The sequence below is a fragment of the Kluyveromyces marxianus genome, chromosome 8 (genome assembly GCF_001417885.1).
Source record: "Kluyveromyces marxianus DMKU3-1042 DNA, complete genome, chromosome 8".
In the NCBI taxonomy this organism is placed as follows: Eukaryota; Fungi; Ascomycota; class Saccharomycetes; order Saccharomycetales; family Saccharomycetaceae; genus Kluyveromyces; species Kluyveromyces marxianus.
Window position 1 is genome coordinate 412,404 of NC_036032.1, and position 22,460 is coordinate 434,863.

General features: G+C 39.7%; 7 protein-coding genes across 7 annotated transcripts; 5 read left to right on the forward strand and 2 right to left on the reverse strand.

The window, feature by feature from the left end:
* Positions 1 to 105: 105 nt before the first annotated feature.
* Positions 106 to 2,565, forward strand: NIP1 (translation initiation factor eIF3 core subunit c; the record flags this gene model as incomplete). Its single annotated transcript, XM_022821928.1, has 1 exon — positions 106 to 2,565. One exon carries the CDS (start codon positions 106 to 108, stop codon positions 2,563 to 2,565), a length of 2,460 nt encoding a protein of 819 aa, XP_022678240.1.
* A 777-nt stretch (positions 2,566 to 3,342) lies between these two features.
* KLMA_80187 (uncharacterized protein) lies at positions 3,343 to 5,286 on the reverse strand (the record flags this gene model as incomplete). The annotated part of the gene is made up of 1 exon (XM_022821930.1): positions 3,343 to 5,286. One exon carries the CDS (start codon positions 5,284 to 5,286, stop codon positions 3,343 to 3,345), a length of 1,944 nt encoding a protein of 647 aa, XP_022678241.1.
* Positions 5,287 to 7,747: 2,461 nt separating this feature from the next.
* Positions 7,748 to 12,109, reverse strand: YOR1 (ATP-binding cassette transporter YOR1; the record flags this gene model as incomplete). The annotated part of the gene is made up of 1 exon (XM_022821931.1): positions 7,748 to 12,109. The coding sequence occupies one exon, from the start codon at positions 12,107 to 12,109 to the stop codon at positions 7,748 to 7,750; it is 4,362 nt and encodes a 1,453-aa protein (XP_022678242.1).
* Positions 12,110 to 14,368: 2,259 nt separating this feature from the next.
* Positions 14,369 to 17,503, forward strand: RDS1 (Zn(II)2Cys6 transcription factor; the record flags this gene model as incomplete). Its single annotated transcript, XM_022821932.1, has 1 exon — positions 14,369 to 17,503. One exon carries the CDS (start codon positions 14,369 to 14,371, stop codon positions 17,501 to 17,503), a length of 3,135 nt encoding a protein of 1,044 aa, XP_022678243.1.
* A 285-nt stretch (positions 17,504 to 17,788) lies between these two features.
* RDS1 (uncharacterized protein) lies at positions 17,789 to 20,377 on the forward strand (the record flags this gene model as incomplete). Its single annotated transcript, XM_022821933.1, has 1 exon — positions 17,789 to 20,377. The coding sequence occupies one exon, from the start codon at positions 17,789 to 17,791 to the stop codon at positions 20,375 to 20,377; it is 2,589 nt and encodes an 862-aa protein (XP_022678244.1).
* A 257-nt stretch (positions 20,378 to 20,634) lies between these two features.
* mug70 (CBS domain-containing protein) lies at positions 20,635 to 21,666 on the forward strand (the record flags this gene model as incomplete). The annotated part of the gene is made up of 1 exon (XM_022821934.1): positions 20,635 to 21,666. The coding sequence occupies one exon, from the start codon at positions 20,635 to 20,637 to the stop codon at positions 21,664 to 21,666; it is 1,032 nt and encodes a 343-aa protein (XP_022678245.1).
* Positions 21,667 to 21,738: 72 nt separating this feature from the next.
* On the forward strand, positions 21,739 to 22,389 carry KLMA_80192 (uncharacterized protein; the record flags this gene model as incomplete). Its single annotated transcript, XM_022821935.1, has 1 exon — positions 21,739 to 22,389. The coding sequence occupies one exon, from the start codon at positions 21,739 to 21,741 to the stop codon at positions 22,387 to 22,389; it is 651 nt and encodes a 216-aa protein (XP_022678246.1).
* Between the last annotated feature and the right edge of the window lie 71 nt (positions 22,390 to 22,460).

The window sequence follows — 22,460 nt, forward strand, 5'->3', positions numbered from 1 at the left end:
TGGATGGCAATTGATTATTGTTGTTTGGAACAAGTTGATCTTTTGCAAGGTTTGGCTCTATAAGGGAAGTTCGCGGTATTAACACCACACTAAACCAGCATCAAGATGTCTCGTTTTTTTCTAAAGACATATGAGTACGACTCGACGTCGTCGGGAGAAGAAGAAGACTTGTTATCTCAAAGCGAGGAAGACTTATTGTCCTCTAGCAGCGATGAAGAGTTATCTGACGACTCCTTTTTCAATGATTCGTCTGACAGTTCAGACAATGATGAGGATAACGATTCCGATAGCAAGCCATATGGTCCAGACTGGTTCAAGAAGCCTGAGTTCAGAAAAGGTGGTGCTTCTGGCGTGAACAAGTTTTTGAAGTCTACGAATTACTCTTCTGATGAGGACTCTTCTGATGAGGAGGATGGTAAGAAGGTTGTGAAATCAGCCAAGGAGAAATTGTTGGATGAAATGAAGTCTATTTACCAGAAGATCGATGGAGCTGAGGCTCAGCAAGACTGGGAATCACTATTGAACTATTTGGAATCTGTTTTGAAATTATACACAAGAGCTCAGCAGCAGAATTACGGTACTCCTAACATCTACGTGAAGACATTGGCCAGATTCGAAGATGCTGTGTCTGCCACATCCCAGGATGAGATCAAGAACAAGGCCGTTGCAAGAGCCTACAACACTACAAGACAAAGAGTGAAGAAGTTGGTTAGAGAAAACGAGGAATCCTTGAAGGCTTACAGAGAGTCTCCAGAAAGCTTCGACAAGGAGCCAGTCTTGAACAATGAAGCAGACTCCAGAGAAGTTTCTGCTACTCCATTCTCTTTGAGCACCAACAAGAAACTAGATTTGGCTTCTATGGCAAGCAACATCTCTGAGATGGACTTCTTCAAGACCTTGAACATCATAATTGACTCCAGAGGTAAGAAGAACACCGACCACCAAGCACAAATCAGAACCACTGAAGAGCTTTTGAAGGTCGCAAGCACTCCATACGAGAAAATTTGCACTTACTTGAACTTAATTCCTATCAGATTCGACGCATCTGTTTCCTTGTCATACCAACCATTGGATCAATGGAAAGCTTCCAAGGAAAACTTGGATGGCCTATTGGACCTACTGGAAAAGGAAGTCGATCACTACCAAGTTACCGAATTCGCTCCTAGAAACGACTTCATTGAAGATGAGCCAGAGGCTAACGAAAATGGTGTGAAGGAAATCTTGGGTTCCATCTTCTCAATGGTTGAAAGATTGGACGATGAATTCACCAAATCCTTGTTGAACATCGACACCCGTTCTAGTGAATACATGGAACGTTTGAAGGACGAACAATCTATGTACAACTTGATCATCAGAGCTCAATTGTACTTCGAACGTGTCACCCCAGAGGAACACCGCGACAGAGTCTTGTCTCGTGTCTTCATCAGAAGACTAGAACACATCTACTACAAATCAAGCAAGCTCATCTCCATCATGGAAACTGTTGCTTGGAAGCATATCCGTGATAATACTTCTGCCTCCGAATCTAGCTTCATCTTCTTGAAGGAATCCGATGTTGCTAACGAAGATTACACCTTTAACGTCATTTCAGAATTGTCCGACTTATTGATCAAACAAAAGAGTAACAACTTTACTGGTTACCAAAAGGGTACCTTGTACAAGACTTACTACATTGGTCTAAACAAGGATTACGAAGAAGCAAAGAAACTAATGCTATCATCAGATATAACTAAGTCCATTTCTGGCTCTGATGCCAGCTTGCAAATCTTGTACAATAGATGTGTTATCCAACTAGGTTTGGCTGCATTCAAGGCTGGCTTAATTAATGAATGTCACCAGGTTTTGAACGGTCTATGTATCAATCCACACCTAAGAGAAATCTTGGGTCAACAAAGTCTACAAAGAGCTAGTGCGAACAGCAATGTTGTGCAGGGCGCCCCTGTTGAACAATTGTGTATTCCATTCCACCAACACATCAACTTGGATTTGATTGACACCGTCTACATGACTTGTTCTTTGTTGCTTGATGTTCCTCACATGGCTGCTTACTACAGTGGTATCAAGGTCCAAAGAATTCCAGTCTTCCAAAAATCTATCCGCCGTATCTTAGAAAGTTCAGAAAAGGCTATCTTCCACGGCCCTCCAGAAACCCTCAGAGATCACATCCTATACGCTGCTAAGTCAATGCAAAAGGGTGACTACCTACAATCAATCGAATACCTAAGAAAAATTTCCGTTTGGTCTTTGTTGAGTAAAACTGATGATATCATTAACCAGTTAAGTGAAAAGGTTCAAATTGAAACTTTGAAGACTTACATCTTCACTTACAAGAGATTCTACACCAAGATCTCCATTTCCAAATTATCAAAACTGTTCGATTTAGATGTTGAGAAGGTTTTGGAGGTTGCTCAATCTATCATCAACGACTACGAAGTTAAGGCTAAGTTGGATGAAAATAACGAATATATTGTGTTTGAAAGAGGTGAAGAAATCACCAAATTAGAAGAAGTTGCTATAAAATTGGTCAAGGAAACCAAGTACCATTCCGAACGTTTACGTCAATAGGTAATCCCTCCATAACTGAACAGACTTATCAACCAGTAGACTGATTTTTCGAGAACTTCCTTTCCTTCATTCATAACAAAATTTGCTCGTTCTCCTTCTGTTTCAAGTCATTAATAGATAGAGGCATAGGCAAAGAATCTTTGTTTTAGCATTTGCAATAAATACTAGTATTTGTACATTATCAGTAATATATAACATAGTTTCACTGGAGGTAATAAACTCTCGTGTTTGAAATAAACAATTTCAAAAATTACACACATCAAAAGCATTATTATAATTGAGAAAAACAGGTCCGAATTAAAACGTTTTTTAATAATTCGGTTTTATTCTTCGTAAAACATATAAGCAGAAATTAAGAACAGTTGCTAGAGATAGCTAAGATTAGTCAATAACAGTGCTGTCCCTATTCACGCTGAAGATCATAAACTTGTGTGAAAACACATCTTTTTCTTTTTTGTAAAGGATCAAAATAAAGACAGAGACATGCCATAAAATAAAAAGAACAAATGGAAGAAAACATAATTCGTGTCTTTGTTTGTTATTGTCACCTTGACATTGTATAGAATATTGCAGATCGTTTTGCATCTGGCAGTTAAGCGTATTCCGAAATATCACATTTTTTTGGTTGCTGCCAACATGCGAACAACCTGAAGTTAGGTATTATATCATAATATTCAGTGTAAAGGTGGTTTTTGAGAATAACAAAATACTCTTTTCCATTTGAAAGAGACCAATACACTTACGTTTTCAAGAAGGAGAATATGTGAACGGTCTATCTCATTCGAAGTTGTCATCCAAGCAAACTTTTTTCACTGGTATGAACTTATACTTTGGAAAGACCGAGTTATGATGGGCTTTCTCCACTTTCGAGAATGCCGCAAATCTTTTCTTTATCTCCTCTCCTTCAGTTTTCCACATCTCTGTTACCACATGCGATAGCACAGTGTTATTTGAGTATATGGGTTCTTTTGGTTGGTGTGTATTTGCTACAGCATATTGGCCGGCAGAATTTGCCATTGGATATTCGTATAAGGTTTTGTCAATTATCTGCGATATATAATTGACAGTTTGTTCTGGAAGCTTAATACGGTCTTTAAGGTCCGAATTACCTCTCAGCTGTATTACCATTTTAATTGCTGCAATACACTGTTTTTCATTCCAATTTTGGAACACGCTGTTGGTTTCCTTGACAAGTTTGGTGGCCAGATTTATTACTCGAAGAATAGAGAGAGATTTAATGACTGCTGATCTATAAATCATAAAGTTGTTTAGCGGCCGTTTCAATTTGTTTTCCGTGAATTGATAGTAACGATTTTTCCTTCTTCTATCGTCGCTCTCTCTTAAAAGCACCATGTGCCTGAGTTTGAGTAAGTTAATATCATCAGAATTCAAGAGTTCTTTTGTGAAGTCGTTGTAACCAGAAGAAGTGCGAACTTGAACAACAAAAGAAGGGTTTTCTGTACAGGAAACAGAGTCCGCGATGATACAGCGGGGGAAAGTCTTCAACTGCTCATCTGTTCTTTTAATATGTTGCTTGAGCCATATGTACGAGTTAAGCCCTTCTAAATCTTTTTCATTTAGCAAAGCGAACTCCTTCATGGTACCCTCACGCATTGCATAATAGGGTCCAAGCTCCAATGCCAACAACTCTAATTTTGCTGATATATTGCTTTGGTTTAGTGATTCAAACACTTCGAATGCCGTATCCGTGCTAACACCTTTTTTCCGTAAGGCGTCGACAATAGCATCCTTTCTCGCCTCTGTCATCTCAGAGAGGGGCAGCCACTGGAACTTGTTTTCGATTTGCTGTTTCACCACGTCAGGTTGCTGTGACAACTGTGCCTGTTTCACATATTTGAAATACGGTAAATTGTCCAACGGCAGCACTGACGAGTTCGAGTTGGCACCTGATCTTTCTTTGGTCGCGCGGCCCGACCATGATTTGGACCTGGGGTTTGATGACGGATTGCGTTGCAGCAATGCTGTTTGTTTCGAACATGGCGGTGTCGGTATGGTTTTGTTGGTAGTTCTTGACGGTCCCGTCTCATATTGTGGTGGAAATTCAGTGGAACCGGAGAAAAAGCTGTTATTGGCAATGGCATTGGCATTGGCATTGGCATCGGCATTAGCATTGTAATTAGCATTAGCATTGGTGTTGTCATGACACTGAAACTCCGCTGGCTCGATTTTCACACCAACACCTACACCTACACCTAAACCGTAATATTCAGACGCTGGCCCTGTGTGGGAAGCTGAACCTGAGCCAGATCCAGGAGGAGCCACCTCAAATGCCTGCGAAATATCAAAACTAGGCTTAGTATCTATCATTTGCCTTGCTGGCTCAGCCTGTGATATGGGGTAATTGACAGCATGGTCGTTCCCATAGAGCTGGTAGCCCGGAAACAACGTGAACATATTGTGGATAGCATTGACATCTGCTGGCATGCCAGACGTCGACGACCCACTCACATTCATGTTGATGTTTAAGGTTGTGTTTTCCTGGAAAGATGAGAAATGCGTTGCATCTCCTTCAAAATTACGGTTATTTTCCTCCATTTTTGACTGCGACGTCAATTCAACGGTAGAAAACAACGATGGGCTAACGGGTAAAGATGTGCCTTGGTTCGTGTGTAAGTTTGGTCGCTGATCATTAAAATTCGAAGGATTATCAATTTCCTCTGAAGACTTGGGAAGACTGCTTTTGGAATTCGGCAATTGCATCGATTTTACAGCCGTTATTGTCCTGGCACAAACAACACTAGTTCAAAGAAAGAAAGAAGATAATAATAATAATAATAAAATAAGAGGTGATGAGCACAATTGAAAAATATACAAAATTTCAAAACTGCTTCTTAATGTAAAAATCAAATGAAGCTGATCAATTCGTTGTGTTTCCTTTGTTTCTCTTTCTCTTTCTCCCTCTGTCAGTTAGTTTAGTTAGTCAGAACAGTCACTTATTTTTTTTTTTTTTAATTTTTTTTTTTCTTTCGTTTCCTTCTTCTTCTTGTTCTATTTCTTGTTCCTTCGCTACACAGCGTATTCCAAACAAACCGTTCAACACACACACACTACGCAGGCTTGAACTCCCTTAAACTTGCTTGACTGGAAAAAATAGAAATAACTCTGTGGCAAGCACACACGGTTCAAGGGGATACCACATATATTTATATATACCGCTGTTGTTGCTGCTGCTGCTGCTACTATATATAATTTTGTACAATGCACACCAGCCTAAACCGAGAAAATCGAAACTGATCATTAATGTGGCCATATGTGGGGTCTAAAGGCACCTTTTCGGCTGGCTTTCGTGTAGTGTCCTATATGGCCTTTCTTGTAGGGTCCAAACACATCTGATTGTGTTCGACCAGTGGCACTATCACTAGCACTACCATCACTGACTGGTGCCAGTAGTGCCAGCAGTACTCTCTCTTTTGTCGATATTAGAAATAAACAATATCTTTAATTTTGTTTGGATTTCCCCGTTGGTTCTCCTATAGCGCAGAAACTAGCGCACGAACAGTGATGAAACGAGCGTCAAAATTTGATGCAATGCAAGCTTTTAATTAGTATCAACATGGCTCAGAAACCAATCTAATGCATGCTAGAGAGAAGCTGAAAAAGAAAAATAGTGAGGGTAAAGTTCCTGTAGGTTCTGTTCCGGAAAACGCAAGACCAGCTTCGCGGTTACTACACTACGCAGAGTTCTGGGTGATGCCGCATTTCCTGCGTTCCTGTCACGCTGCAAGGAAGAGCACGAGCGTTAAATCCATGGAAATAAAAGGGTTTGAGAACTTAAAAAAAAAAAAAGCACACACACACACACACACACACACAGCATATTCTGAAAAAACAAAATTATCGCTTTAATCTCAGATTAAGGCGGGAGGACGGAAAAAGGAAATCCAGTCAGTCAGTCAGTCAGTCAGTCAGTAAGTCAGACAGTCAGGCAGACAGTCAGACAGACAGTCAGTCACGCTTGTATTGGGAATTGTGAAGTGATTGCTAACCATGTAGCCTTTACCTGTCAAATCTGATTGGGGGTGGTGTCTGGGCCTGCAAACAGCGATCCAAAATCGGACTTCAAGACCATATGAAATCGTATAACTAATTGTAACAGTTGATTGCATAGGACAATCACCATCGCATCACCGCAAAGTAAAGCCATGCTGGGTAGGTGAACGCGAAACAATAGCTGAACCATATTGTACCTCTTTTTTTTTTATTTTTTTCTTTCTTGACAACATCGGAACATGCCATGCCAAACGTTACATCACCAAGTTGTGCTACAACATTCTTGGACTCGGGAGAGCCGTTCATGTTGCTTAGTTACTATATGGGGCGTATATTCCCGTTTGATATGTGCGGTTCGCGCTGTTCTGAAGAAATAGAACAAACCCAAAATATTATAAATCAGAAGTGTGTTCAAGATTAACGAGGTGACACCGTGTTTCTGAAACAACAGCACAAAGCACCGTAGAAAAAGGCTGGCATGATCTCCAAAAGGATTAAAAATGATTTGATTAGAGTTTTTCATGTTAGAGTTTAGAGTTTTTTGTTTTTGGTGCTGCTGGTTCTATGGGAGGTCAGAGCCGGCTCAGAATAGGCAGCAGGGAGGTTTGCTGCACAGAAACGGGCGTGAAATATATGGTGACGGTATAGCCGATCGTAATTGCTCATTTGGGTTCATTTGCGATCGGGTATTAGTGTAGGGGTGCTGCGGCTGAGTCTGTGTGCCCCCTCTCGTCCCTAAAAGGACGTCTAGGAGTATTATTTACGGATATATTACGGGCGTAAGATCGGTTGTAACGGAAAAATATGGTTGCGGGTACTGAGCGATCGATCGATCGGTATATTGAGCGAATGAATCACTTACATTTATTATTAGGATTTTTTTTTTTTTTTTTTTTTTTTTTTTTTTTTTTTTGGTTGATTACTGTATTTTTATCTGTAGATGGGTGATAGAGTCATCGCGACCAAGTGCGGGTGATGATGTACCAGTATTATTGTTTGTGTCAACATAGCGTAGGGGCAACTGAATTTCACAAGGACGCATCTAGATGGATAGACAGATAGGATCCCATTGTTGTATGTGTGTATTATATTATTATTAGTAGTATATATGTTATGAATGTAGTAAGTGTAACTTTAAATAGAAAGAAAGGGAGATAGATTGTGACAACATTTAGGAAGAGAAATCTTCAGCCGTGATCCCGGCGCCGCAACACATCTGGTAGAAAATGGTGCTGTGGTCGTTGAATAGGGTCTCGGGTTTGTCGAATTCGACAACCTCACCTTGGTCTAGAACGAGGATTCTGTCGTAGTTTAGAATGGTCTTCAAACGATGGGCAATGCACAAGATGGTGCAGCGCGAGAATTCTTCCACAATTCTGCTCTGGATTTTAGCGTCAGTTTCGTAATCGACAGAAGATGTGGCTTCGTCGAGAATTAAAATTTTGGAGCCACGCACAAGAGCTCTTGTTAGTGCCAATAATTGACGTTCGCCGAGAGAGAAGTTTGATCCGTTTTCTTCTACACTTTGGTCTAGATGGAACTTGTGCATGTTGCCTGAAAGTCCGTGAGAGTCCTTTTTCTGGAGCTTGACTGTCTCCAACTCGGACTTCTCGATCGCTCCACCACGAACAAGCGCATCCCATAGCTGCTCATCTGTGCATTCCTGGAATGGATCCAAGTTCTTACGGATGTCACCTTTGAAAAGAACGGGATCTTGTGGAATAATGGCAAGCTTTTTCCTGAGATCATACAACCCAAGTGTGCTGATGTCTATGTCATCGATGGTAATCTTTCCCGACCGTAGTTCTGTCAAACGGTACAAGGCACTCATGATGGTAGACTTACCTGCACCTGTTCTACCGCAAATACCGATCTTTTCGCTACCCTTGATGTCAATGGACACGTCCTTCAACACCAATGGCAATTCTGGTCTGTATGATAAAGAGACGTGTTCAAATTTGATACGACCTTCGCTGGGCCAGCTTTCGTTAGGCTGTGTTTCCAACTTCCTATACTGGGCTTCCATTGGCAAGTCATACGCGTAGTTGACCAATCTTTCCGCACTGTTCAAATCGTTCTCGGTTTGAGTCTGAGAACGTAGCAAACCATTTAGTAAACCTGGCAATTGCAACACGTAGGTTAACAAAACACCGACGGAACCAGGGCTAATGTGGAATTGACGAGTAACACATAGCAAAGCAATGATCAAGGCAAATACGACGGCAAGTAAGTCTAAAGTAATAGAAACCCAACGTTGGATACTGGCCACTAGATAACCGGCTTCATTCATCTTGTTGATAAGGAAATCTGACTTCATCAAAAATCTTTCTTGACTACGGTAAGCTTTAATAGTGTCTATACCTCCGAGAACTTCATTGAAGTTGTTGAAAACAAAAGAACGTTGAATTGCATCCATACGTTTGATTTCACGACCACTGGCTTGATAATGATCTGCAATAAACACGTATGCAAATATCATGAATGGCATTGCAATCGCGAACCAAGGCATGTAAATTATGCACAAAATAATGATACCAGTTAGATTGGCAGTTTGATAGATGAACAAACGAAGAGATTCAGATATTTCATTATCCAATGCATCTGTATCCTTCGTAAATCTGTTCAAAACTCTTCCAATTGGGGTAACATCCATAAATCCCATTGGTGCATGTAACAAACGGTGTAATGCCTTCAAATTTAGCCATTTGGAGGCGTTTACAGCCATAGTACCAACGGACACAAACTCAATCCACATGAAAATGATACCAAGGAGGACAAACATAACATACAAACCCATGTAAAACCCTGTAGTTCTATGCTTGAACTTGTTTTCCGTCCAGAAAGATAGCCAAACCGAGGAGAAAAGATTGCAAAAGGTTGCTGAAGCGACAATAAACAGGAATATAGGAATCATCATGAGAGCATATTTACCCAAACCAGAAGAAACGTATTCTTTATAGACTTTGAAACTTAAAGCATTAACCGCACGCTCTTCTTTTTCAATGATTCTACCATCCTCCTCTTTTTTCCCTACCGTCAAACTCTTTTGTTTCTTCAAAATTGACTCCTCATCTTCTTCGCTGAAAACATTTTCATCATTTGTACTATGCTCATCACCGTCCACTGGTTTTGAATTTTGGAATTGCATTAGCTTATGGAAACCTTTATTTCTGGAGAGCAATTCTTCGACTGTACCAATGTCAAAGCTCCCATCTGTACCCAAGAAGATTACACGTGAAGCTTGACCAATAAGGGACAATTGATGTGTGGCCAAGATTCTTGTCTTATCCTTTAAATAACCCATCATACAATGTTCTACAATATGTTGACATACACGAGAATCAACCGCACTTAGCACATCATCGAACAAATAGATATCCATGTCTTTGTAAACAGCACGGGCTAGGGTAATACGGGCTTTTTGACCACCAGATAGAGTAATACCTCTTTCTCCGACTTCAGTGTTGTCACCTGCAGGAAGAATGTCCAAGTCTGCTTCTAAGGAACAAATTTCAAGGACCTTTTCATATTTTTCTTGATCGAAAGGAGAACCGAAGGTAATGTTATCTCTTACAGTGGCATTTTGGACCCATGGGTATCCACATAGTAGTAGGTCACCATTTACAGCCATTGAACCAGAAGTTCTACTCATGAACCCTGCCATTGCATTTAACAACGAGGATTTACCAGTACCGATGGCACCAGTGATGATAATGAATTCATTCTCTTTAATTTCAAAGTTCAAGTCGTGGAATCCGTTGAAGCGGGTCTTTTCGGCACCCGGATCTTCCTTTTCGGTATCCACAGACCTATCAGAGAATGACATCGATTCTCCCTTTTCCTTTGCGAGCTCTTTTGCTTCTTCAAATTCAAAGTTCTCCCATTCAAAAGAAGCATTCTTAACCTTAAACACTGTATCATCGTCCAAGACTAAATCTTCTTCATTTTCGATGTAGCGATCACTTTCTTCCTCTGCTTCCAAGAGTTCCTGAACTCTGCCTAAACCAACGTAGGCATCGATACCAGTACTAATAGACATTGGGATGAAGAACATTTGGATCATCATAATTTGGAACAAAGATAGAGAGGAGAAAATATTTGCTGGAGATCTACCACCTTTGTTAACCTTGTACATGGCCAAAAACGTAACCATGGATGCCAAGTTAGGGAAAGCCATTGTCAATGAGACCAAAGTGTTTCTAACCAATTGCATCATCTTCACTAACCTAGATTCTATTGCTCTGACCTTTTTCACGTTTTCTTCATATGCATCTTCCCAAGCATAAAATTTAATCATCTTGATTGAGTTCAAGATTTCCCTCATCATGGCAACTCTCTTATCAGTAATTGAAGTTGCAGCAAGTCTGAACTGGAGAATCTTCTTGAAAGCTCCAAAGTTTATAAAGGTAATAGCAAAGAAGATAGCGAACCCTACCAAGCAAATCACACCGATATTGATCAACAAGAGAACCAATGCAATAACAAAGACCATAGGGAATGCGTATAAGAATGGATGGAAAGTAATGGCCAACTCCAATCTTGAAACATCGGTGGACATCAAAGAAGTGATTTTACCGTTGGAAAATTTATGTTTACTGTATGCCGAAAGCTTCATCGATTTGTGAAGAATTGTTTTTATGAGCAGGGATTTGGCCTCTGCACCTGTAAGAGCAGACAAATGGAAGAAATGATTAAAAGCTATACCGTTAATCATCATGAGTAGCACTGAACCGATGGCATATCCAACTCCGGAATTAATTTTAGTGTCGTGGAAACGCGATTTCTTTTCGACGAATGCTATTAATTTCTTGGTGAGTAAAGGCGTTAGGGCACTTGCAGCATTAGAGATCAACACAAATATAAACGCCGTGACATACTGGTATCTGAATGTATAGAAGAGACACTTCAATAATGCTGCTTTAGGCAACTTGGCGTTCTTGAGCACCTCCTGATCTGTGGCCTCAGGGTGTTCTTTCCTATATTCTAGTCTGGCCTTTTCAATGAATTCCTTCATATGAGAATCAAACCTCTCATATAGCGTTTCAATGCTCATCTTATCATCCATCCGCCATAGATCGTTCGGCTGCAATGTTCTTTTGTACCCAACCGACACTATCGGAAGAATCCATATGAAGAACAACTGCGAAATGACGTTAGCACGGCGGAAAGGGTAAACGGGCCTTTCCTCCAACGTCTCTGGGATAGGTGGCACTTTCCTAGAATGAAACCATCTGAACAAACGTTTTTGCTCGTAAATCTTAGACTCTGTAACCTTCTCCAAATCATCATGGTTCAAATACGTCTCCGGTTTTGACTTATCTATCTCGTACATGTTACGAATCTGCACTGAATTCTCCTTGACATGCGATGCCGATTTCAGCGATCCGGCTCCTGACCCAGTTCGCCTTCTCCCAGTAGAGCTGGAGTGTAAGTCATCTGGTAGTATCTCGATTTCTGTATCAGGGATAGTTTCCTTCTGCAGATGCACTACATCAGAATATGACGAAGTCGATTCGCTCGAACTAACCGCCATTTTGCTATCCTCTACTACTTTATTGGCGTCTAATTTTAAATCCAATGCTTAGTCGCCTGTCTGTCCGTTCCTGACGCAGTTCCTAACACTAACACTGACACACTAACACTTAACTTGTATACTATCGATTGGGATATCGAATATTAATACACTTCAAATGTAGATTGTACCTATATGTAGGCTGTAATGTGTAAATTCTTCTTTTTTCTGAAAACTGCAAAAAGTCCCCGAATTTGTAATAAATGATGGAATTTTGTTGCAACCAATAAATAATATAACAACCGAACAGCAGCAAATAGGCAAACTGCAATAAACGACGAAACCTTGTGCTTTTCAATCGAAGGAAGTATGTAACTGCCCTCTTGTCGTAATAGAAGAATGCTTGTTCCTCTAGTTCTGTAAGGAAAACAACTGCTTTTTCTTTAATACGTCTTCTTCTTCTTCTTGCGTACTATAATATTTTGTTGGAAATGGAGTTTAGAGCCGAAACAAATTGTGAGTTGTAAGTTGTTCCCAATGTACAAGTTGATCCTCATTCATCGATATACAAGTCCGTATATATATACATATATGGCACCATTGATTGATTAACCTCATCACTAAGGGGGCGGCGGTTTGGTGGGCATTGCTGCAAAATTGAGAGATGGATGTGTCAAATGCAGCCCTATGTGTACTGCCTGTGCGTATTTTTTCTCGGCAGAAAAAAATAAAAAAAAAAATGTGTCTAACTAAATCTAATCTATACACAGGGAAGAAAGCGTAACTACAGAGATACCTCCCGTTCAGCACAGCCTTTTCCGGCCGAGGGATGGAGTATGCTTTCGAGTGGCAAATGAGCGTAAATACTGATCAATGTTAGCTAGCGTTTGCTAGGTTATGTTAGCTTATGGCATTAATCCCTACTTGATAACGCAGATAACGGGGGCAAATCGTTCATAATGAATTTTAAACTCGAAAGATAGATAGAGAGAGACATACAGCCAGCCATTTGTCATCTGGCACTTGACTTGAGACATTGGCTTGGTATTTTTTTATTGCTGCTGAGTCTTTGATAGGTAGTTTTCGGAGCGGATATACGGTTCTAGTAAGAGCCGTAATTCCGCAAAAGCCCGGGTAGCAGCCTTGTACCGTGTTTTTTATCAGCCATAGGTTGATCTTTGGTCTGCGAAAAACTCCACTGCGGGAGAGTCTACGACGTGCATCGGCTGCGGTTTGGAGCAGCTTGTTCTCGAAAATATTTTTTTTTTTTTAAAAAAAAAAAAAATTGTAATTTTGTCTGTAGTGAAAACACAATATAAACAAGCGTATTGCCGTGCTAGATCCGCGCCGTAAACCCGGGACCCGCCGGCTTTTCGCCGTGGGTCGTCCATGGAATGTCCACGGCTTTCGGACGATGGAACACTTTCTCCATGCACTTGAGCCGTTCGATCATGTGACCGGGCATTTCCGACACACACCGTTCCGTAGTAATGTCAAAGGCGAAACTCGAACCTCCAACATCGAAGCTCCAAGCCCAAACAAAGCCCATACCGGCCACCAGCCACCTTAAGTGTCATGCTGTGCGCCCATTAATTGCGCTCGTATATCGGTATCTCATCTACCTGAGCGCACACGCGCGCTTCATTGCCACCTTGTGTACAAATGTAAAGCAATTCATATTTCAAGCATATGGGTATGGTTGGTGCCTTTTGAAGCGCAAGGCCAAGACAAAACCGTTACTAATTTTGCCGGTAAAACTAACGAAAAAATGCAGGAGTGTGTCTTAAAAATAGGAACCGACCCCAGTTACCTAGAAATTGAAGATGCCTTGTCGGTGCATATTTTCTCAGCATCGCACATACCCTGCGTGTATGTGTTTTTTCGCTTTCTAAGCATTATTTATGGTGATGATCTTTTTTTTTTTTTTTTTTTTTTTTCCATATATTAAAAGCATAGGTAAATAATATACGTATCTTGTAGAAACCTTTAGGTAAGGAAGAATTTGGGATTTTTCCTTTGCTTAGAAAGGCTTTTTAGTGCCACACACAATCCAAGGTTTGGCCAATTTCTGTGTTAAAGCAGGTGAGAACGAATAGGGCACCGAAATTTTTATTTGAAGAGTTTTTTTTCCCCTGTTTTGTCCATCCTCTTCTCTCATCTCTAGCCTTTGATACATAGTGTCACATCAAGCACAATTGGTATCTCAGTGTAAAAAACACATCAGAACAAACAATTCGACATACCAGATAAGGATTGAACACACAGCGCTTTCAGGAAATCATGACGTCTACGAAGTCGAATGTAACTCAAGAGGCAGTACCTAAAGTAAACACGAATATGAATGTCAATAATATGAACGTCGGATCAATTCCGGAGTCGTCCGGTGTACGGCATGACCAAACAAACAATAACGGTAATAGACGTGTTTTGAAAAGAAACAGGGTTTCGTATGTGTGTTTTGCTTGTCGGAAAAGAAAGACGCGATGTGATAGAGGAAACCCTTGTGGCAGGTGTGTTGCATTGAGCACAGAATGTGTGTATGCGATTCCAGAATTGAACGTCACTAAGAAGTTGAATGTTGCGGAACCTGCTGTGCCTGGAAAAGGACCCACGCAGCAGCCCCCGTTACCAACAGGTGAAGTATTCATAACAACCCCCCACAATGGAACGGGAAGTATACCTGTAGCCCATGAACACGGAGGCTTGCATAGTATGAATCCCATGCAACAGCTTTCGCCTGCCATGCCATCGATCCAATCACAAGGCACAAGTACTAATTTGAAGCCTGGCATCCCATCACCTACAACAACGTCGATGCTACATCCAGTTCACCAACAGCCGTCGTTGTTACAGCAAAATTCGAATGCAGATATGATGAAAATCGCCAAACTTGAAGAAGAACTCATGTATTGGAAGAAAAAAGCGATGTCATTTGGACCAGGATCTTCTCTACATCCAACAACGGGCTCGTATTCAGATATGACGTCGACTCAATCTTACTCCAGCACATTTATGGAATCACCTGGCGTAGGAAATGGCGCTAATTTATCTGGCGCAGATGGATGTGACAACCAAATTATAAATAATCAGTCTTTCAATAATGTCCGACTGAGCTTGGATGATTGCGAAAGTACCTACTTTGTTCATGAATACCTACGTGCCTTACATCCCCCTTTCAGTTTCCCATCGCTAATATTTAGGGACAGACATCTCACATGCATGTTTGCTTCGATATTTGGCTTCACCTATACTGATATAATAAAATACGTTGGTGAAAACGAAGAATTAACGATACAAAACTTAATGAAATACGGAAATTCAGCTCTTATCTCAAACGAACATACAATCTTGTACTATTATGAACCTATTCTTATTAAACATGTTCAACAAGCTCGAAATCAAAATCAGCTTAAATCAGTTCCCGTCATTATATTCACAAAGGGTGACAGAATTGAGGAATTGGTTGAAACAGAATTCCCTCCAGCTCTCACTTCTCTACTCGATGAAATCTTAGAAAAGCTTCCTCCAACTGAAACAGGATTACAGTTGTACATCAACCACTTCCTCAAATGTATATATCCATTTTACCCATTCTTGAACGTGGAAACCTTTCTGGAAGCTATTGGCCGGTTGATAACGTACGACCCTAATGTCATCAATGCTGGTGGAAAACCCTCGTGGAACATAAAAAAAGAAACCTTACGGAAGGATTTGGAGTACTTGACCTTATTGATGATAGTAATCCAAATATCTCATGACTTACTCAGCGTGTCCTTAGACGAGGATGTAAAAATGGACGTGAAAACCTTAGATTTGACACCATTGAGTATTCACTCGGAGTCATGGCTTTCTTTCTCAAAAAGACTCTTCCTAATTTTGAACGTGAGTAGATTTCACTCCGAAGACGTATTTTGTTGCATGTTATATCAGCGTATCTGTTACTCGTTTTCTCCTCGTGAAAGCAACTTACTTCTCGACCCTCATCCGCTTGTACATTCAAGTCAGTTGTTACAAGAAGCTCTAGTATTAGGGTTACACAAAGATCCTACGAACTATAAGTCGTTATCGAACCACTCCGTTCAGCCCACGGAGATTTCAAACTACAGAAGAAAACTATGGTTAGGGTTATGTAACATTATTTTCCAAGAAACTTTACCTTTAGGATCTACTGCAAAGGTAGAAGAATATCATAGCTACTTTTTCAAGAATCTCGATAATATTTCATTTATGGAAGCGGTTAGATTTTCATTAACACCAGCCAATACATTTGACTATAGGCTAATTGATATGGCGATAAAAAAGTATCAGATTGGACTCTTGATGGCAAAAATTCAAAAGGCCTGTACGGGTCTAACTCCCTCTCCTATTTCTGAAATACTATTTTTGATTTCTAAACTTGAAGCAGAGGTCTTGAAATTCGAGAAATTAAAACTCACCTCCGAAGGCATAAAAGAAACTATTAAATTTCATTCGTTAGAATGCTCTATGGATATATCTAGCGTAATACGGTGTGAAATTATTATCATGAAACTCGTTTCAAACTCTTTGATTCACAATGTTCTCTGGTCATTATTTTTAAAAGTTGAGGAGAAGGTTAATGCTGACGAAAGCTACAATTACTATACACTACATGCGAAGCTTTTTGAAAAAATGATGCTACACTCATTTAAATTTTACGGTCTAATGTCCCAACTCTTTTCTAATGATTTCGAGAAGGATACTGTTAAGTATCGATACTCCTTAACAAAACAAATACAACAAAGTTATCTAAGAATTTCGTTATGGTTCATCAGCATTTTGCTCAAGCTTTCATTGGTTCAAAAAGACCTTGAAACAAATGGAAGTACCCCAAATTCTGTTGTGACAAATTCAAACATTGAAATACACGACTCAAAGCTAATGGTGATTAAGGACCTTTATAAAATATCAGAAAATGCTTTCATTTCACTCGTTCGCCAATCAAAAAAATATAGCATCTTGAAGACAAGTATGCTTTTCAATAAAACGCAGTGTCTGTTTTCTTATTTCGTGCAGATTCTCCAAATGGATCGTTTATTAGCCATATCAACTAGATTATGGGATATGAAAATAGAGAATAAAGAAATCCCACAAAGGGTCATACAATCTTTACGCAAAAAATGGTCTATTAATATTGAAGATGCTGAAGTGATGCGCTCGAATTTTTTTGCAAGCTCATCCCTTCATTTGTTGGATTATGAAACATGGAGTAACATTCAAAAATATATCCATTCAATGAATATTCCACTTGCACAACAATCAAGTGCACAATTTGCAAAGGATGCACCATTATATCAAGGTTCATCTGCTTTGGACACCTCAATAGATTTGAATCTAGACTTTTCCAGCTTCTTCGACTTGGATTCAAACTTCGGCTTGCCTTCGTTATCCTTCTAAAACAGTTTTATATTTTTTATCTGGTATTATGTAATAATAATAAATATATTGCATTGGTAAATGCCAATACTTACATCAATCGCGTATCGGAAGCCCTTTTCAACCTTTCGAACGTCTTTGGCATGATTTTAATGTATTTTGATCAGCATGACTACAGGCAAAAAAAAAAAAAAAAAAAAAAAAAAAAAAAATACGTCTTTAAATTAAATTCTTAATACAACTAAATAAAAGGTGTTAAGGCTAACGGCACCATTTGCGGAGGACCTTAAGGATTATGATATAACAATGGAGAACAACGGAAAGGTTCATAAAAGGAACAGAATATCTTTTTCTTGCATTTCTTGCCGTAAAAGGAAAAGTAAATGTGACAAGCTTAAACCAACCTGTACAAAATGCAATCAATTGAATGTGCCTTGCGTTTATGACGCAGAGCATCAACCTGCACCACGAAAGCCAACTAAAGGAGCAGAGCTTATACATGAATTACAAAAAGAGCTGGACTATTGGAAAACAAGGGCTCAAGAGGTAGGTACAACTGAGAAATTGCCAGTATTAAGTAAAAACGAATTTATCTGGAATTCGGCATTTGCACCCGAAATTCTAGATCTACCGATCAACATATGCACTTTTCATGATAAACTCATAATACACAAGCAAATGAAATATTACCACAAGCCCTTCTCGACTCTAGCGCTTTTACAGAGAGACCCATTCCTTAATATTTTAACAGGATCGCTATATGGATCAACCTTCACGGATTTACATATTAAATCTAAGATACGACAGACAGGGGTGATTTTACAAGAACCAGAATCTGTTGAGAAACCTGTCCATACGTTTCTTGAAAAAATCATCAGTAAAACACTAACTGAGAGGAAAAAGATAACCAATACTACTGATCCTACCATATTATTCGCAAGCTCTTTCATTCTAGAAGATTGTGCTGAGGAAGACTATCCACCCGTTCTTCGTTTGCTGATCGATGAAATAGAACAAAATTTACCTGATATTGAAGCCATCACCTTTTACATGTCCACTTTCTACAAGACAATATATCCAATGTTCCCATATTTGAATGTTACGCAATTTGAGGGTATTTTGGATATAATCCTCGTTAGGAATGGCTCTCGATATCGTATTAATCTAGGTTCAAGTTCACTTCGGATAAAGTTAGAAATGTTATGTATAATGATGGCAGCACTACTCTTGACATATACGTCACTCACTATAAAAATTGATGACAGTACTGTGATCCCTGCTACTTACGATATATTTGAGAAAAACAGAGTCACGGAAAATGTCTTGGTGTGTTGTGAAAGATGCCTATGCCTTTTAAACTCTTCCCTGTTTACGAACGAGAATGTATTGTGCTGTTTATTATATTTGAAGGTAATAGAAAACTTACGGCCAGAAATCGGAGATATGGTGATATCACAAGAGCTTATAATCACATTGAGTTCCATTAGCGAAATGAGCTTGGTAATTGGGCTTCATAAGGATCCTGGTTTTTATGTTCAATTAAAGGATTCGAGAATTATAGATCGTTCAATCCAGAATTATCGTCGAAAGATGTGGTTAAATGTAGTTGCCTTCACCTCTCATATGCTTTTGACTAACGGTAGTGATGGTAGAATAACTCTGGATCACTTAATATGTTTTGACAAAACCAGAAATGGAAACTACTTATCTATTGTTAAGGAACAAATGACACAAGCCGACACGTTCGATTTTATTCACCATGATATTTTGTATAAGCAATATCAAGTGACAGTATCTCTGAGTGAGCTGGTGAGTGAATCGTCGCATCTTTACAAAACTACTACTATCAGAAGACTTCTGGAACTTCATAGGAGGAGCAAAACAATACTTGAATCTAATTTCCCGCTTTCCTCTTTGAAGAACAACGATGTTAATGTCAATACTACTACAGAGAATGATGAATACTATAAGACTAAAATCACTGGCCTCCGACCTGAACTTGGGGTTATATCATATAATTCAGACTATGTTCGCAAATGGAAGACGTTTGAGGTTCATATAATGGCAAGAATTGTGTACCTAAATATATGTTGGGGCGTGTGCAATTTCTTTGAAACCCAAGAGAGAGACACTATACCAAGATATATGAAGCTATTTGAATTGTATCTAATCGAATCGCATACAGAATGTTTCGAGCTCGCTAAATTGGCTATAAACTATATGACAGAAGAATATGATCCAGGTATTGCAAAAAACTTCCATTACAGCTCGGATATGTCAGTTGTAACACTATTGGTAAGGTTATATTTATTCCTTACCAGTAGCATTCTCCGCTGTCAAAAGGCCGAAGATCATCTTACTATTTCACCAACATCCTCATCTCCGGATATTCTCAAAGTGCGACAAGCTAAAGATATCATGCTAAAACTCTTACGCAATCTGGTGAGAATCAGCAACAAACGTCTGGCACATATATATCTGACTTGCCAAAAGGCAAATTGTCTCTTTGAATATATCATTCATGTCATAGATATCGGTAAACTCTCTGAGCTATCGGAGAGATTCTGGAACTACTATCTCGAGGCTAAATCTATTCCACAGACAATCAGCAACAACGTTTTATTCAAATGGGGTCTAGACGTTGAAGAATCCAAAGACCTCAAGCAATATCTAAACAAAATCAATGCCTACAACTCTCTTGACGACGGTTTCTATGACCGGATCCATGAAGCCGCATTGAAGATATCTACTCCGAAAGAAGATGCATCTTCCACTGCCCAACAATCGGACGAACAGATATTTACAAACCCAAATGCGGAGGATATTCTTGACTTCTTTGATACATTCAGCATGAACTCATTCGAGGGTGCTAGTGTTATATATCCAAGTTTATAGACAGTAAAAGCTGGTACGGCTTTAACACGTACGGTATAAAGCATTTTGTTTCAGGGTTCCCCATGTTTAAAACTTTAAAAAAAGGTTATTTATGAAGGAGACTTGTAAACATATATATTTATATACACGCTGACCACATTTGAGTCATCCAAGGAGAAAGGAAGAAAAAGGTAATCGGGATTACTTCCGTATACACCTCGTAGGGCCGAGAAGCATCCTTTTGGCGGTAGTGGATAACTGAAAAGGTTTAGAGCGTGATGGGTTTAGAAATGGGCATCCCCACTGTGGCGAACTTGCCGCTAGAGCAACCGTTATTTTGTTCAGGAGATGACTCCATTCACAGCGTTGCTAAGATTATGATGAGTAAGCGGAAATATTGTGTGCTAGTGAAAGAGAATGATGTTGTTGAGGGTATTGTCACTACTAAAGATTTGGCATTTCGTCAAGGGGCTACTGCTAGAGATGTTTTATCAAGAACGCCAGTTCTCACACCCAGTTCTATGCAGGTAAGTGCAGCATTACAGTTGATGGTTGAGAAGAAAATAAGGCACTTGCCTATTGTGGCCCCTGGTACTGACCAAATTGTGGGGATTTTGGATATTACTAAGTGTTTTCATCAAGCGATGAGAAGGTTGGAGATAATGGCCCAAGACAGTATGAAATTGAATAATGCATTACAGGATGTTATTGAAAATGAGGCTACAATAACCAGACAAAAGGTGCTACAAGATATTGCCACGTTAATTGAATCGATGGAAACCCCTGTTTTGGAGTCTATTTTGGACTCTGAACTCTATAATACTACGCCACTTTTTGCTAGCCCCACAACCACTGTGGCAGACGCCATAAAGATGATGTCTGATAATAATAGCACAGCTGTTTTAGTTCATGACTCTTCGATGAAATCCAATTCTAAAAGTAGCCATGATTGTAATATTATAGGGATATTCACCAGTAAGGATTTTGTATGTCGTGTGCTAAGCCAGGGTGTTGGTGTTGATCCTAGCAAGTTCACGTTAACAAGGGTGATGACTACACGGCCAAACTTTGCCTTCAAAAGTTTGGGCATCCACTCTGCACTTCGGATGATGTACGAGGGCCACTTCTTAAATTTGCCTGTTATTGACGACACAGGCAACATCTTAGGATTAATCAGCGTTCTTCAACTAACGCATGCAGCTCTCAGTAGTCAGCTAGCTACAAGATCAAGAATTTCTGGCTCTCAGTCCACAATAGATGAACCTTATTTGAAGATAAGCTCGGTGGAATCGCCATCTGAATCTATGTAAGTTGGGAAAGACAGCGACTTTAACGAAAGAGCTACGGTATTCTCTTTGGATAACGAGATTCCCAACCTCTCCATGAACTACTTCTGGAAATCGTTTGACGTTTCCGATAATGAAAGTGCCTCTTCGAGCCAATTATCTCTCGTAGACTTGAGCCAAACGGTGAATAACTTTAATGCTGGAAAAGGTGTCCAGGAGCACTTTTCTGGGAGAAGAAGCTCTACTTTACTACAGAAGAAGTTTTTTGAGAACGGTAAGCCTTCCAAATGTAGATTGAAAGTTACTGTCTTGAAGGAAGATGGCAAAAACCACCAATATGTTCTAGGGTCTATGAAGTTCAAGACAGCGTCCGCTCCAAACCCGGAAAGTAACACTTTGAAAGAGATAGTTGAAAAGGCCAAGGATACCTTCGATATCGGCATTGAGTCTCAATCCGCATACTCCGTAAAGTACATGAATGTTGAGGTTACCAACAACGAAAAATTGTACGAGATATACAACGAATTCATATGCGTCAATGGATCCAGGCATTACATGCCTCTCCTTTGTATCGCGAACCAAAAAAAGACAGGGTTACTCTATAAGACCCGCCAACTATTTGCTACTGCAATTACCCCAATATCAGCAATATTCCAGACCCAATTCCAGATCCAGTCATGGAAAATATACATGCAGGCATGTATAGTGTTCTTCACTGGCATAATGGTGGGCAAAGTTTTGAAATAATAAAAAACGAAGCAATCGTATATATGTTGTGGAAGACGGTGCTTATATACACACCGTCGCCGTTATTTGTG